At 46.3% G+C, this 12626-nt stretch overlaps 1 protein-coding gene across 3 annotated transcripts in view; it reads left to right on the forward strand.

Annotated features, from left to right (window-relative positions):
• Positions 1-4105: 4105 nt before the first annotated feature.
• LOC132820444 (interferon-inducible GTPase 1-like) overlaps positions 4106-12626 on the forward strand; it is a 38174-nt gene continuing 29653 nt past the window's right edge. Inside the window, exons 1-3 of one of the 3 annotated variants that reach the window (XM_060832584.1) lie at positions 4106-4282; positions 4901-5065; positions 6924-7298. In XM_060832584.1, coding sequence (XP_060688567.1) covers positions 5046-5065; positions 6924-7298 — 395 coding nt within the window. In that variant the 5' untranslated portion in view covers positions 4106-4282; positions 4901-5045. The remainder of the gene's footprint in view (positions 4283-4900; positions 5066-6923; positions 7299-12626) is intronic. The other 2 variants (XM_060832585.1, XM_060832586.1) reach the window with 2 other exon arrangements.

The raw sequence follows: 12626 nt of genomic DNA on the forward strand, positions 1-12626 counted from the left end.
TCTGATTTCACTTCACATATGCTACCGGTCCTGCTGAGCTTAACATTTTAACTTTGTTTCTTTTTCTATTTTGTACATAAGTTTTTTGTACCTAGGTGCCTTCGTACCTAAAATGGAATCATACGTGGCAACACTATACACTTTATGCTGTACTCCAATACTCATGTATTTTAACTCACATGACAATAAAATCTAAATATTGCACCACCACAATGCTAAATACAGCTGGTTCATTATCAGGTCTATAAAATGAAAACTTGAAATCCATGAGATATTGTGGACCACCATCAGCAGCAAAAACCGTATTCAATAACAATCTGTAGCAAGATTCTAGATATGCCAATTTACCATTCCCAATAACCAGGCAATGGGCTCTATTCAATGAAGAGAGCAGGATCTTTATCTGGCGTTGCACCAGAGATACATAAGAATGAGGTACCCCTCACAGGGCCACATGTATGTGATACAGCTAACTAATTCCCGAGTCAAAAGCTCAGATCTATGATTTCATGTCGAGAGTGTGGTGCTGGAAAAGCACAGCAGGTCAGGCAGCATCCGAGGAGCAGGAGAATCAATGTTTCGGGCATAAACACTACATTAATAATGAGGCCTGTGGTTCGGGGCTGAGAGAAAAATGGGAGGGGGTGGGCTTTGGGGGAAGGTAGCTGGGAAAGCAATAGGTGGATGAAGTTGAGGGAGAAGGTGATAGGTCAGAGGGGGCAGTGATGGACGGGTCCGGAGGTTGCGTCTGTGTTGGCGGCTTTGGACTGGGATAATGTGGGGGAAAGGGAAATGAAGAAGCTGTTGAAATCCACATTTATCCTGTGTGGTTGCAGGGTCCCAAGACAGAAGATGAGGTGTTCTTCCTCCAGGCATCGGGTGGTAACAGTTTGGTGATGGAGGAGGCCCAGGACCTGCATGTCATTGACAGAGTGGGAGAAGGAGTTCAAGTGTTCAGCTACGGGGCGATGGGGTTGGTGGGTGCGGGTGTCCCAGAGATGTTCTCTGGAATGATCCACAAGGAGGCGTCCTGTCTCCCCGATGTAGAGGAGACCACACACTGGGTGCAACATTGGTAGAGGTACAGGCAAATTTCTGACAGATGTGGAAGAATCCCTTGGGGCCATCGACAGAGGTGAGGGGAGTGGTGTGGGTGCAGGTTTTTCATTTCCTATGGTGGCAGGGAAAGGTGCCAGGGGTGGGGTGTGGGCTGGTGGGAGGGATGGACCTGATGAGGGAGCGGCGGAGGGAATGGTCTTTCCGGAACGCTGATAGGGGTAGAGAGGGAAACATATCCTTGGTGGTTGGCTCTGTTTGTAGGTGGTGGAAGTGGCAGAGGATGATGCGATGTATGCGGAGGTTGGTGGAGTGAAAGATGAGGACCAGGGGTTCTGTCCTCATTGCATTGGGAGGGGTGGGGTTCAAGTGCGATGATGCGTGAAGTGGAGGAGATGCGCTGGAGGGCATTGTCAACCACATGGGAAGAGAAATTGCAATTGTGGAAGAAAGAGGCCATCTGGGGCTTCCTGAGGTGGACTTGGTCATCCTGGGAAAAGATGTGGCGGAGGCGGAGGAATTGGGAATAAGGAATGGTTTTTTACAGGAGGTAGGGTGGGAGGAGGTGTAGTTTAGGGAGCTGTGGGAGTTGGTGGGCTTGTAGTAGATGTCTGTGGTTAGTCAGTCACCAGAGATGGTGATGGAGAAGTCCAGGAAGGGGAGGGAGGTGTCCAAGATGGTACAGATAAATTTGAGGCTGGGGTGAAAGGTGTAACTGAAGTTGATGAACTGTTCAAACTCCTCGTGGGAGCATGAGGCAATGCCAATACAGACATCAATGTAGCGGAGGAAAAGGTGGGAGTGATGCCAGTGCCGGGAAGATCACCATCCACTCCAACAACCTCCGCATGCATCGCATCGTCCTCTGCCACTTCTGCCACCTCCACCTCATTCCTGATGAAGGCCTAATGCCCGAAACGTCGATTCTTCTGCTTCTTGGATTCTGCCTGACATGCTGTGCTTTTCCAACAACACACACTTGACTCTGATCTCCAGCATCACTTTCTCCTCTATGCTTTGGAGTCCTACTATATCAGCTCATGATTGGCAGTGGACAATTAATTGGAGGAAGAAATCAACCACAGTTCTGCTGAAAAATTCTGGGCAAGCTGCAAGTGCTATAATTGCAGAACTAATGTACAAGTAACCTCCAAGTAACTACAGAATCCAATGCCGCTGCTGAATCTTACTTCAATTATCAATCTCGTCTGGTCTGAAGGGAGACCTTCAATCAAGTAGCACATCTGCAGTGATATCCAACTGTTATCAGTCAAAAAGTGTGGTGCTGGAAAATCACAACCGGTCAGGCAGCATCCGAGGAGCAAGAGAGTTGACATTTTGAGAATAAGCTCTTCATCAGGACATCATGCTCCTCGGATGCTGCCTGATCTGTTGTGTTTTTCCAGCACCATGCTTTTTGACACATCTCCAGCATCTGCAGTCTTCACTTTCTCCTGATCTTAGAGTCATAGAGATGTACAGCATGGAAACAGATCCTTCAGTCCATGCCGACCAGATATCCCAATCCAATCTAGTCCCACCTACCAGCACCTGGCCCATATCCTTCCAAACCTTTCCTATTCATATACCCATCCAAATGCCTTTGTTCTCATATTTGTAAGTATCTTATCTGTGCCTACTTTCAATTTTTGTATCTCTATTTTAGCCAATTACTATTTTTAACAGGCAATAGCTTTCATCAATAGTTGCGACTAAACTGATCTTTAACTGGTTTGAAATCAAAGTTTTGTTACTGGTATTATTTTAAGTAAAACACTGGAAAAAGTAAGAGGTGTTTAAATGAGCTATACAAATTCACAATTCATGGATCACTCTGCAGGCAGACCTGATGTGGTGCTGACTCTTTGTATCTTGTGTTTGCTTAGCACTAAAAAGTGAAAACTTATGCACATCATCTGCAGATTTTCCCAGAGAGTGTCCTATGTCATTATTGTTGGGTTATGGGGCAAAGGCAGGAAATTTTCACCAAGTTAGAATGCACTGACAGCTGGTGCAGACACAATAGGACAAATGGACTCTCCATCTGCACAGGAACATTTATTTAAATCCCACTTTGAGAACAGAAAATGTGGAATTCCCTGTGATAGAGAACTTGAGGAAGATAGCACAGACACATAAATGGGAAGTTAATAAAATGCGTGAGGAAAAAAGAAGATTTGATAAGAGAGTGTTAAATTAAGTGAGGTTGGAGATAGCATTTGTGGAACATACACATACTGAATGACCTATTCCTGTAGTGTAAAATGTTATGTAACTGTTGCTGAAAAAGTGAAAACTAAAGAGAAACTTTCATTTATGTAGCACCTTTCATGGCCAGCTACAACTCAAAGTGATTTATAGACAATGAAGCAATTATTGCCACGGTTGTAATGTAGGAAATAAAGCACACGACAACAGATTATAGTCCACCGGGTTTATTTGAAAGTACAAGCTTATACTTTCAAATGAACCTGTTGAACCATAACCTGGTGTTTTGCGATTTTCAACTTCGTCCACCCCACCCCAACACTGACACCTCCACATTATGGAAAGAAAACAGACAATGTATGCACAACAAGCTCCCACACCCAAAAAAAAATTATCGTAGTGAGGTAATCTGTTCTTGTGATGTTGATTAAGGACTATATATTAACCAGGGACAATCTACCACTTTGATATAGGATTTCTACATCAACCCGATGGAGGCAGATAGGGGCTCAGTTCAATCTTTTATCCATGTTCTCTCAGCACTGGACCGGAATGTCACCTTTGATTACTGTGCTCCTGTCCTGAAGTGGGACTTTAGACTGAGAAAGCTGTGAATTCGGCAAACGTCCTCCTGACTGAGCTGGGGCTGACTTTGTTGAAAAGAAATCCAAATCCTCTCTTGAAAAGTTTAAAACTCTGCTTGGGCCTGGACTCATTTCTCCACAATACAGACTTTCACCCATCCACAACGTTTTCAAACATGTCTGAAATATCTTCCGAATTATTCATGTTTGTTAAAACAAAATCCTCCCAGCAACACATGAGCACCAACTGTGATTCTGATTGGAGGACCATACAGCAGTCTGGCCCACTGATGAGACAGAGGGCCGTTCCACACTGTCAGGCTGTTTCATACAACATTGCGCGAGTGCGAGAGAATAACAGCAGCTCTGCATTAAGGTGCTGACAGCGGGAGAACTTCACTGATAGACTCTCCTCCTTCAAGGAAGCAGCACAAGTAAGGACCAAGAATCAAACAACAAACTGGAGGGGAGGGGAGTCGGTGAAATAATGAGGGAGAATCACATTCAATAGGTTTAAACTAAATTACAGCTCAACTTTAAACACTGTAACGAGTGATTCCCTATACTGTTTCGATCTCTTCAAAAAGAGATTATTCAAAACACCAGCTCTGAAAACTCAGGAGCGCTGAGGTGAAAGCATGAAATTAGGAAGTGCCAGTTCCGGAAATGTTTGATGACATGAAGTGGGACATGGCGGTGTTGTTTGGTGACGGTGGGTCTTCAGAAAGCCAGCGAAATGACCACCCTCGACTGAAACCCCGCCTGCAAATAGCAGGGGTAAAAACAAAATCTTTTAAAATGATCTGTAGCTTTCCAGGTGTCCGGTCCACTTGCTGAGCTTCGAGGCGGACACAGATCCCAATGGAGAGAGCTACCGTGCAAATTGTCCCACTCCCTGGCTTTAAACTTCGTGTTTCAGGTTGTGCATTCTAAAACTGTGAAAGTCTGTCTCTCTCTCTCTCTCAGCCATTTCTCTGCTGTGGTTCTTCACACCAGTCTCGTACTTTATCTGATGGTGAATAAAGTGCTGCCACTCACTCTCCCTCTAACAGGAGAAAACCGAACACAACTAAAGACAAGGAAGTGACATCGTGGGAGGAGCTACGACCCTCTGGCCCCTCCCCCCCTTTCTGAGGAGGGTTCTCTGGAATCACTGGGCAGTCAGACGGGGAAAGCAGTGAGAGACACAGAAGGAGGATGGGAGGAGCCAGCTCCAGGTTGGTCAAGAAACTCCTTATATTGTGTCTCCTGTTCCAACACATTGTAACGACATGTCCCTTGCTCTCCCCTTGCTCAGTGGCATCACTTTTAATGAGTTGTGTACTGGCAATTCTCCAGTTCCACTACCTCCGTTTAATCTCCCAACTTCTTTACACCCAACAGCGCATTGGCTGTGTTCAGTCACACTATGGACTGTGGATTCATCTGTCAAAGTTCCTCAATTGGTCAGTTGTGGCCTGGGGAACTTGGCCATAAAGGGGGCAGAACAAATCCATTGATTCTCCAATATCCGATTGGAACTTTGTAACCTGGTCTCGCTTTGATTGTACACAATGTTCCCAATCTGCGTGTGGAACAGTGGTGTCTCCGGACCACAGTGATCAACCCAATGTCTGACCAGACAATCATTACAAATCCAGGGGGTCATTGCAAGGCCCAGACTGGCTGTAATGTCTTTCACACAGGACCTTATATATCCTCATCTTTCAATAGATAGACTGCAAATGTTTCAGTGAGCGGTGGTCAGTGTGATTCAATGAATCTCTTTTTGAAAATGGAAAGTGAACACGCAGAGCAAAGGAGAATCAGAATTTTTATTATTATTTAATGTTCCTGCACACATCCTGTTATTATTGTTGGCCTGCCCAGTCCCTCAGGAGCTCCATCTCTATCTGTAATTGTGTGTGTGTGTGTGTGTGTGAGAGAGAGAAAGAGAGAGAGAGAGAGAAGCAAAGGAATCTTTTCACTGTTCAGTGCACCACTGGTCCAGATCTTCCAGTTAGCAATGGAGTGGGAGTACAGCCCTCTGACAGCGATTGAAACCATCCACTTGGTTTTATGCTTCCAGTCCCAGCTCCAGGTTGTCTTCAGTGATGAGCACAATTGGGTAGGGATGTGAGGGGAGGGGGTAAAGAGGAGGAGTTGGGGAGGAGGAGGGGGTAGCCGGTTGCAGGGAAAACAAAGCCACATCCCTTTTTCATCAGAAACTGAAGGTTCACTCGTTTGGGGCTCTATCTCCTATTTTTTGACAGAGTTCTCAATGGACATGTCTGCCCTTGACACAGCAGTGTGTCCCATCGCAACACTGCTCCGATTCTGACAAAGTCCATCCCTCTCATGCCTCCCATCCCCCAACATTACTCAAGCCCTCCTCAAATCCCCCAACAATGTCCAACCCACCGTCACCCACTTAATCACTGCTCATCTCCCTTGTTTAGTGCTCACCCTACTTGCCATCTGGTTCCTCTCCTTTGGAATAGTCTACGAGATCGCTGACAATGTTGGAAATGATGTAAACCTTCTACATTGAAGCTGGACATGCTCAATAAGTAATAGAAAACAGCCGATATTCATTGGGCATGTATTTAAGGTTTGGTTTGCACCAGTAAGGGGAGTTGTTTAGGAAGTGATGAAAGCAGACTGGTGTTTGTATTGAATTATTAAATGCAAATTTGTAGTTGGAGAAGCAGACTGACCTCTACCTCAGAAGTGGATGAATAGCAAATTGACACCAATTTCCATATCAGTTAAATTAAAGATTGAAAATTGTGGCTTGTATCAATTCCCCAAAAGAGACAAGTTCATGACCTACAGTCAAACCTAACCCTTGTCTTCCATCTCCATGGCGAAAACCCAGCTCAGAACTGATTGCCCTGGATCATACAGATCCCAGATCCCTCACTGAGGATTAATGTTATTTTGCATTTCTGACTGTGTCACAAAAACCCATAGTAATGAATGACGAATGCCATTTGTTCACTAATGTCTTCAAAATTCAATTTGTTATGTTGTGTTACTGCAAATTATTTCAAGTAGTCTGATGCAAAACATCATGTGCAACATTTTTGTTTTCAGTGATCAGATGGCTCCATCTCCAAACACCTTCTCCTTCACTCAGAAAGAGCTCAACAAACTGAAGTCTGATGATGAACCTTCGTGGGTAGTAAAGGTTATGCCATTACACACAAAGTTAGATGATCTGGATTCTACAGAGCTGAACATTGCAGTGACAGGAGAAACAGGCTCTGGGAAATCCACCTTCATCAATGCAATGAGGAGCCTGCAGAGTGGTGATGAAGGGGCAGCTGAAACTGGGAACATTGAAACCACAATAGAGCCGATTGGGTACAAAGATCTCAAAATGTCAAATGTCCGTTTCTGGGATCTGCCAGGAATTGGAACAACAAAATTCCCAGCAGATAAATACTTCAGGGAAATGAACTTTAATAGGTATGATTTCTTCATCATTATCTCACACTGCCGGTTCAAAGAAAACGATGCAAAACTTGCCAAAGAAATTACACGGCTTGGGAGGAAATTCTACTTTGTGCGATCTAAAATTGATAATGATCTCAAATCAATGGGAAATCATTGCAGGATATTTAATGAAAAGGAAGAACTAGCAAAGATCAGGAATGACTGTATCAAAAATTTACAACTTGCAGGCATCCTATCACCCAATGTTTTCCTGATATCAAACTTTGATCAGAACCTTTATGATTTTAAACTGTTAAAAAGTAACATTATAACATAATTTATCCCTTGGATTCTGTTTTCCCATTTAATTAGATCATGGCTGATCTGCATTTATTTTTATCCATTGCTCTTTGTTCTGTAACCCTTCACACTCAAAGTAAACAAAACTTGATTTCAGTTTTCATTGTTCAGGGTGGAGGTAACATGGGGTGGGGAAGGGGGAGTAGCTGGAGTTTCAGATCTCTACTATCCTTTGTCTAACTAAGTGCTTCTTGATCTCAACCCTGTCGGACAAAGACTCATTTTATGTTGATGCACCTCTCATTAGACTCTCACACCAGAACTGTAATTTCCTTTAATCCAGCCTTGCAAGTCCATGATGCATCCTGCATCTAGATGGGGAGATGGGGGTATGTAGTAATAACACTAGATGAATAATTCAAAGACTCATGTTAATTGTTGGGGCCCTGGGTCCAAATCCCATGATGGCAGGTGGAGAATTTTGCATGCAATATGAATTTTAAAGGTAGCCTAACAGTGACTGTGTAACCACTGTTGATTATTGGAAAACACATCTGGTTTACGAGGATCCTTACCTGATCTAGCCCAAATGAGACGCTAGATGCACAGCAACTTGGCAGTAAACTGCCCACTAGGCAAGTTAGAGATGGGTAAAAAAAGTCATAGAGTCATAGAGATGTACAACACGGAAACAGACCCTTCGGTCCAACTCGTCCATGCTGACCAGATATCCTAAACTAATCTAGTCCCATTTGCCAGCAATTGGCCCATAGGCCTCTAATCCTTTCCTATTCATATACCCTTCCGGATCCTTTTTAAATGCTGTAATTGTACCAGCCTCCACCACTTCCTCTGGCAGCTCATTGCATGCATGCACACCCTCTGTGTGAAGAAGTTGCCCCTTAGGTGCCTTTTCACCCTAAATCTATGCTCTCTAGTTCTGGACCCCCACCCCAGGGAAAAGACCTTGTTTATTTAACGCATTAATGCCCCTCATGATTTTATAAACCTCTTTAAGGTCACTCCTCAGCCTCTGACGCTCCAGGGAAAACAGCTCCAGCCTGTTCAGCTTCTCCCTATAGATCAAATCCTCCAAACCTGGCAACATCCTTGTAAATCTTTTCTGAACCCTTTCAAGTTCACAACATCTTTCCGATAGGAAGGAGACCAGAATTGTACACAATATTCCAACAGTGGCCTAACCAATGTCCTGTATAGCCGCAACATGACCTCCCAACTCCTGTACTCAATACTCTGACCAATAAAGGAAAACATACCAAACACCACCTTCACTATTCTATCTACCTGTGACTCCACATTCAAGGTGCTATGAACCTGTACTCCAAGGTCTCTTTGTTCAGCAACACTCCCCAGGACCTTACCATTAAGTGTATAAGTCCTGCCCTAGATACTGACCTAGCCAGCAATGTCCTTATCTGGAAAATGAATCCAAAAAAGATCTGAGAAATAAAATAGCAGGATTGCATGGGGAATGGCACTGAATGCATTGTTCTTGCTGAAGGCCATCACAGACTCACCAGCTGAATGGCCTGTTCCTGTGTCATAACCATTCAAGGTCAACTAGGTCATCCCTCAGTTTTTTGTTATATTCAAGGAAACATGGGCCTGTGTTATATTGTCCTCAGAACTCAATGCTTTTCTGCCATGGTATCTTTCCATTGACCACCAACTATGGGCGGCACGGTGGCACAATGGTTAGCACTGCTGCCTCACAGCGCCTGAGACCCGGGTTCAATTCCTGACTCAGGCGACAGACTGTGTGGAGTTTGCACATTCTCCCCGTGTCTGCGTGGGTTTCCTCCGGGTTCTCCGGTTTCCTCCCACAGTCCAAAGATGTGCGGGTCAGGTGAATTGGCTATGCTAAATTGCCCGTAGTGTTAGGTAAGGGGCAAATTTAAGGGTATGGGTGGGTTGTGCTTCGGCGCGTTGGTGTGGACTTGTTGGGCCGAAGGGCCTGTTTCCACACTGTAAGTAATGTAATCTAATCTAATCTAAACATTGCAGCAAGCCTGAGACAGAGATGTTGGCCAGGGAACCCGGTGATGTGTCAAAGTGGCCAGCAGCTGGGAGCTCAGGGTCTTTTTTGTGAGCAGAACATAGGTATTCTGCAAAGTGGTCACCCTTTCTATGCTTTATCTCGCAATGTGGAGAAGACCACATTGTGATGCATGGAGAGCACAGCAGTTCAAGCAGCATCTAAGGAGCAGTGAAATTGACGTTTTGGGCAAAAGCCCTTCATCAGGAATAAAGGCAGAGAGTCTGAAGTGTGGAGAGATAGGCTAGAGGAGGGTGGGGAGAAAGTAGCATAGAGTACAATAGGTGAGTGGGGGAGGGGATGAAGGTGATAGGTCAGGGAGGAGAGGGTGGAGTGGATAGGTGGAAAAGGAGATAGGTAGGACAAGTCCCGACAAGTCATGGGGACAGTTTGGAACTAAGGTGAGGTGGGGGAAGGGGAAATGAGGAAACTGTTGAAGTCCACATTGATGCCCTGGGGTTGAAGTGTTCCGAGGCGGAAGATGAGGCGTTCTTTCTCCAGGCATCTGGTGGTGAGGGAGTGGCGGTGAAAGAGGCCCAGGACCTCCATGTCCTCGGCAGAGTGGGAGGGGGAGTTGAAATGTTGGGCCACGGGGCGATGTGGTTGATTAGTGAGGGTGTCCCGGAGATGTTCCCTAAAGCGCTCTGTTAGGAGGCACCCAGTCTTCCCAATGTAGAGGAGACCACATTGTGAGCAACGGATACAATAAATGATATTGGTGGATGTGCAGGTAAAACTTTGATGGATGTGGAAGGCTCCTTTAGGGCCTTGGATGGAGGTGAGGGTGGAGGTGTGGGCGCAAGTTTTACAGTTCCTGCGGTGGTAGGGGAAGGTGCCAGAATGGGAGGGTGGGTTGTAGGGGGGCGTGGACCTGACCAGGTAGTCACAGAGGGAACAGTCTTTCCGGAAGGCGGAAAGGGGTGGGGAGGGAAATATATCCCTGGTGGTGGGGTCTTTTTGGAGGTGGCGGAAATGTCGGCAGATGATTTGGTTTATGCGAAGGTTTGTAGGGTGGAAGGTGAGCACCAGGGGCGTTCTGTCCTTGTTACGGTTGGAGGGGTAGGGTCTGAGGGCGGAGGTACAGTCAGTTCTTGTTATGGTTGGAGGGGTTGGGTTTGAGGGCGGAGGTGAGGGTTGCACCTCCGCCCTCAGACCCCACCCCTCCAATCGTAACAAGGACAGAACACCCCTGGTGCTCACCTTCCACCCTACCAATATTCACATAAACCAAATCATCCACCCACACCTCCTGTCTCACCTCCATCCAAGGCCCTAAAGGAGCCTTCCGCATCCATCAAAATTTTACCTGCACATCCACTAATATCATTTATTGTATCCGTTGCTCCTGATGCGATCTCCTCTACACTGGGGAGACTGGGCACCTCCTATCAGAGCGTTTTAGGGAACATCTCCGGGACACCCGCACTAATCAACCACACCGCCCCGTGGCCCAACATTTCAACTCCCCCTCCCACTCTGCCGAGGGCATGGAGGTCCTGGGCCTCCTTCAGCGCCACTCCCTCACCACCAGAAGCCTAGAGGAAGAACGCCTCATCTTCCGCCTCGGAACACTTCAACCCCAGGGCATCAATGTGGACTTCAATAGTTTCCTCATTTCCCCTTCCCCCACCTCACCCTAGTTCCAAACTTCCAGCTCAGCACTGTCCCCATGACTTGTCCGGACTTGTCCTACCTGCCTATCTCCTTTTCCACCTATCCACTCCACCGTCTCCTCTCTGACCTATCACCTTCATCCCCTCCCCCACTCACCTATTGTACTCTATGCTACTTTCTCCCCACCCTCACCCTCCTCTAGCTTATCTCTCCACGCTTCAGGCTCTCTGCCTTTATTCCTGATGAAGGGCTTTTGCCTGAAATGTCGATTTCACTGCTCCTTGGATGCTGCCTGAACTGCTGTGCTCTTCCAGTACCACTGATCCAGAATCTGGTTTCCAACATCTGCAGTCATCGTTTTTACCACATTGTGATGCAATAGACTAGATTGTGCGAAGTACAGGTAAAGCGCTGATTCACCTGGAAGGTGTGTTTGGGCCCATGGATGCTGAGGAGGGAGGAGGTAAATGGGCATGTGTTACATCTTCAGCAGTTGCAGGGGAAGATGCCATGGGGCTGTGGGGTGGGGGAGGGGGGGGTGGTGTTGGGAATGAAGGAGGAATGGACCTGGATGTCCCAGAGGGAATGGTCCCTGGGGAAGGCTGACAAAGTGTGGAGAGAGGAATATGTTACTGTTGGTGGCAACCTGCTGGAGGTGGCAGAAGTGGCAGCAAATGTGGATACTGGTGGGATGATAGATGAGGACAAGGGGGACCCTATTGCTGTTGTGGGAGAGAAGAGAGGGCTGAGGTCCGAAGCGGAGTCTGGGAGATGGGTCAGACCTGGCTGAGGACCCTGTGCTGGGGAATCCCCAGTTGAGGAAGCAGGTGGACATTTCAGAGGTCCCATTTCGGAGGTTGCAATTGAGCTGTTGCACAATTAAATCGCTGATGGTTTACAAGGACTCGTGGATGCACAGTTTTGGATGCTACATCTGCTCACTACCTGTTTAGCACCTGTGTAGTGCCACACAACATAATGGAGAGTTGTTCCAATGTGAAAGCAGGACTTGTCTCCATAAGGACTATGCAGTAGTCACTCTTACCGACACTATCATGGACAGATGCATCTACGGCCAGCAGATTGAGGATGAGGTCAAGTATGTTTTTTTCTCTCATGTTGGTTCCCTCACCAACTACTACAGACCCAGTCTAGCAGCTACAGAGGAACCTAGATTATCTGAATATCAGATTATCCGAAGGGGGTGTCAAGGTCCTGAGAGAAATGTTACGTCAAAGAGCTGTTTCAACCCTGATTGCATCTTTTGTTTACAGGTACAATGATTAAAAATGAACTTGGCTCACTGAAATGCTGCCGAGAACAGTCCTGGACAGTCCAGGCATAGTCTCCAAATGACTGACCTCCTACCCTCTCTCTCTCGTCTGACATTT

Source organism: Hemiscyllium ocellatum, chromosome 11 (genome assembly GCF_020745735.1).
Source record: "Hemiscyllium ocellatum isolate sHemOce1 chromosome 11, sHemOce1.pat.X.cur, whole genome shotgun sequence".
NCBI lineage: Eukaryota > Metazoa > Chordata > Chondrichthyes > Orectolobiformes > Hemiscylliidae > Hemiscyllium > Hemiscyllium ocellatum.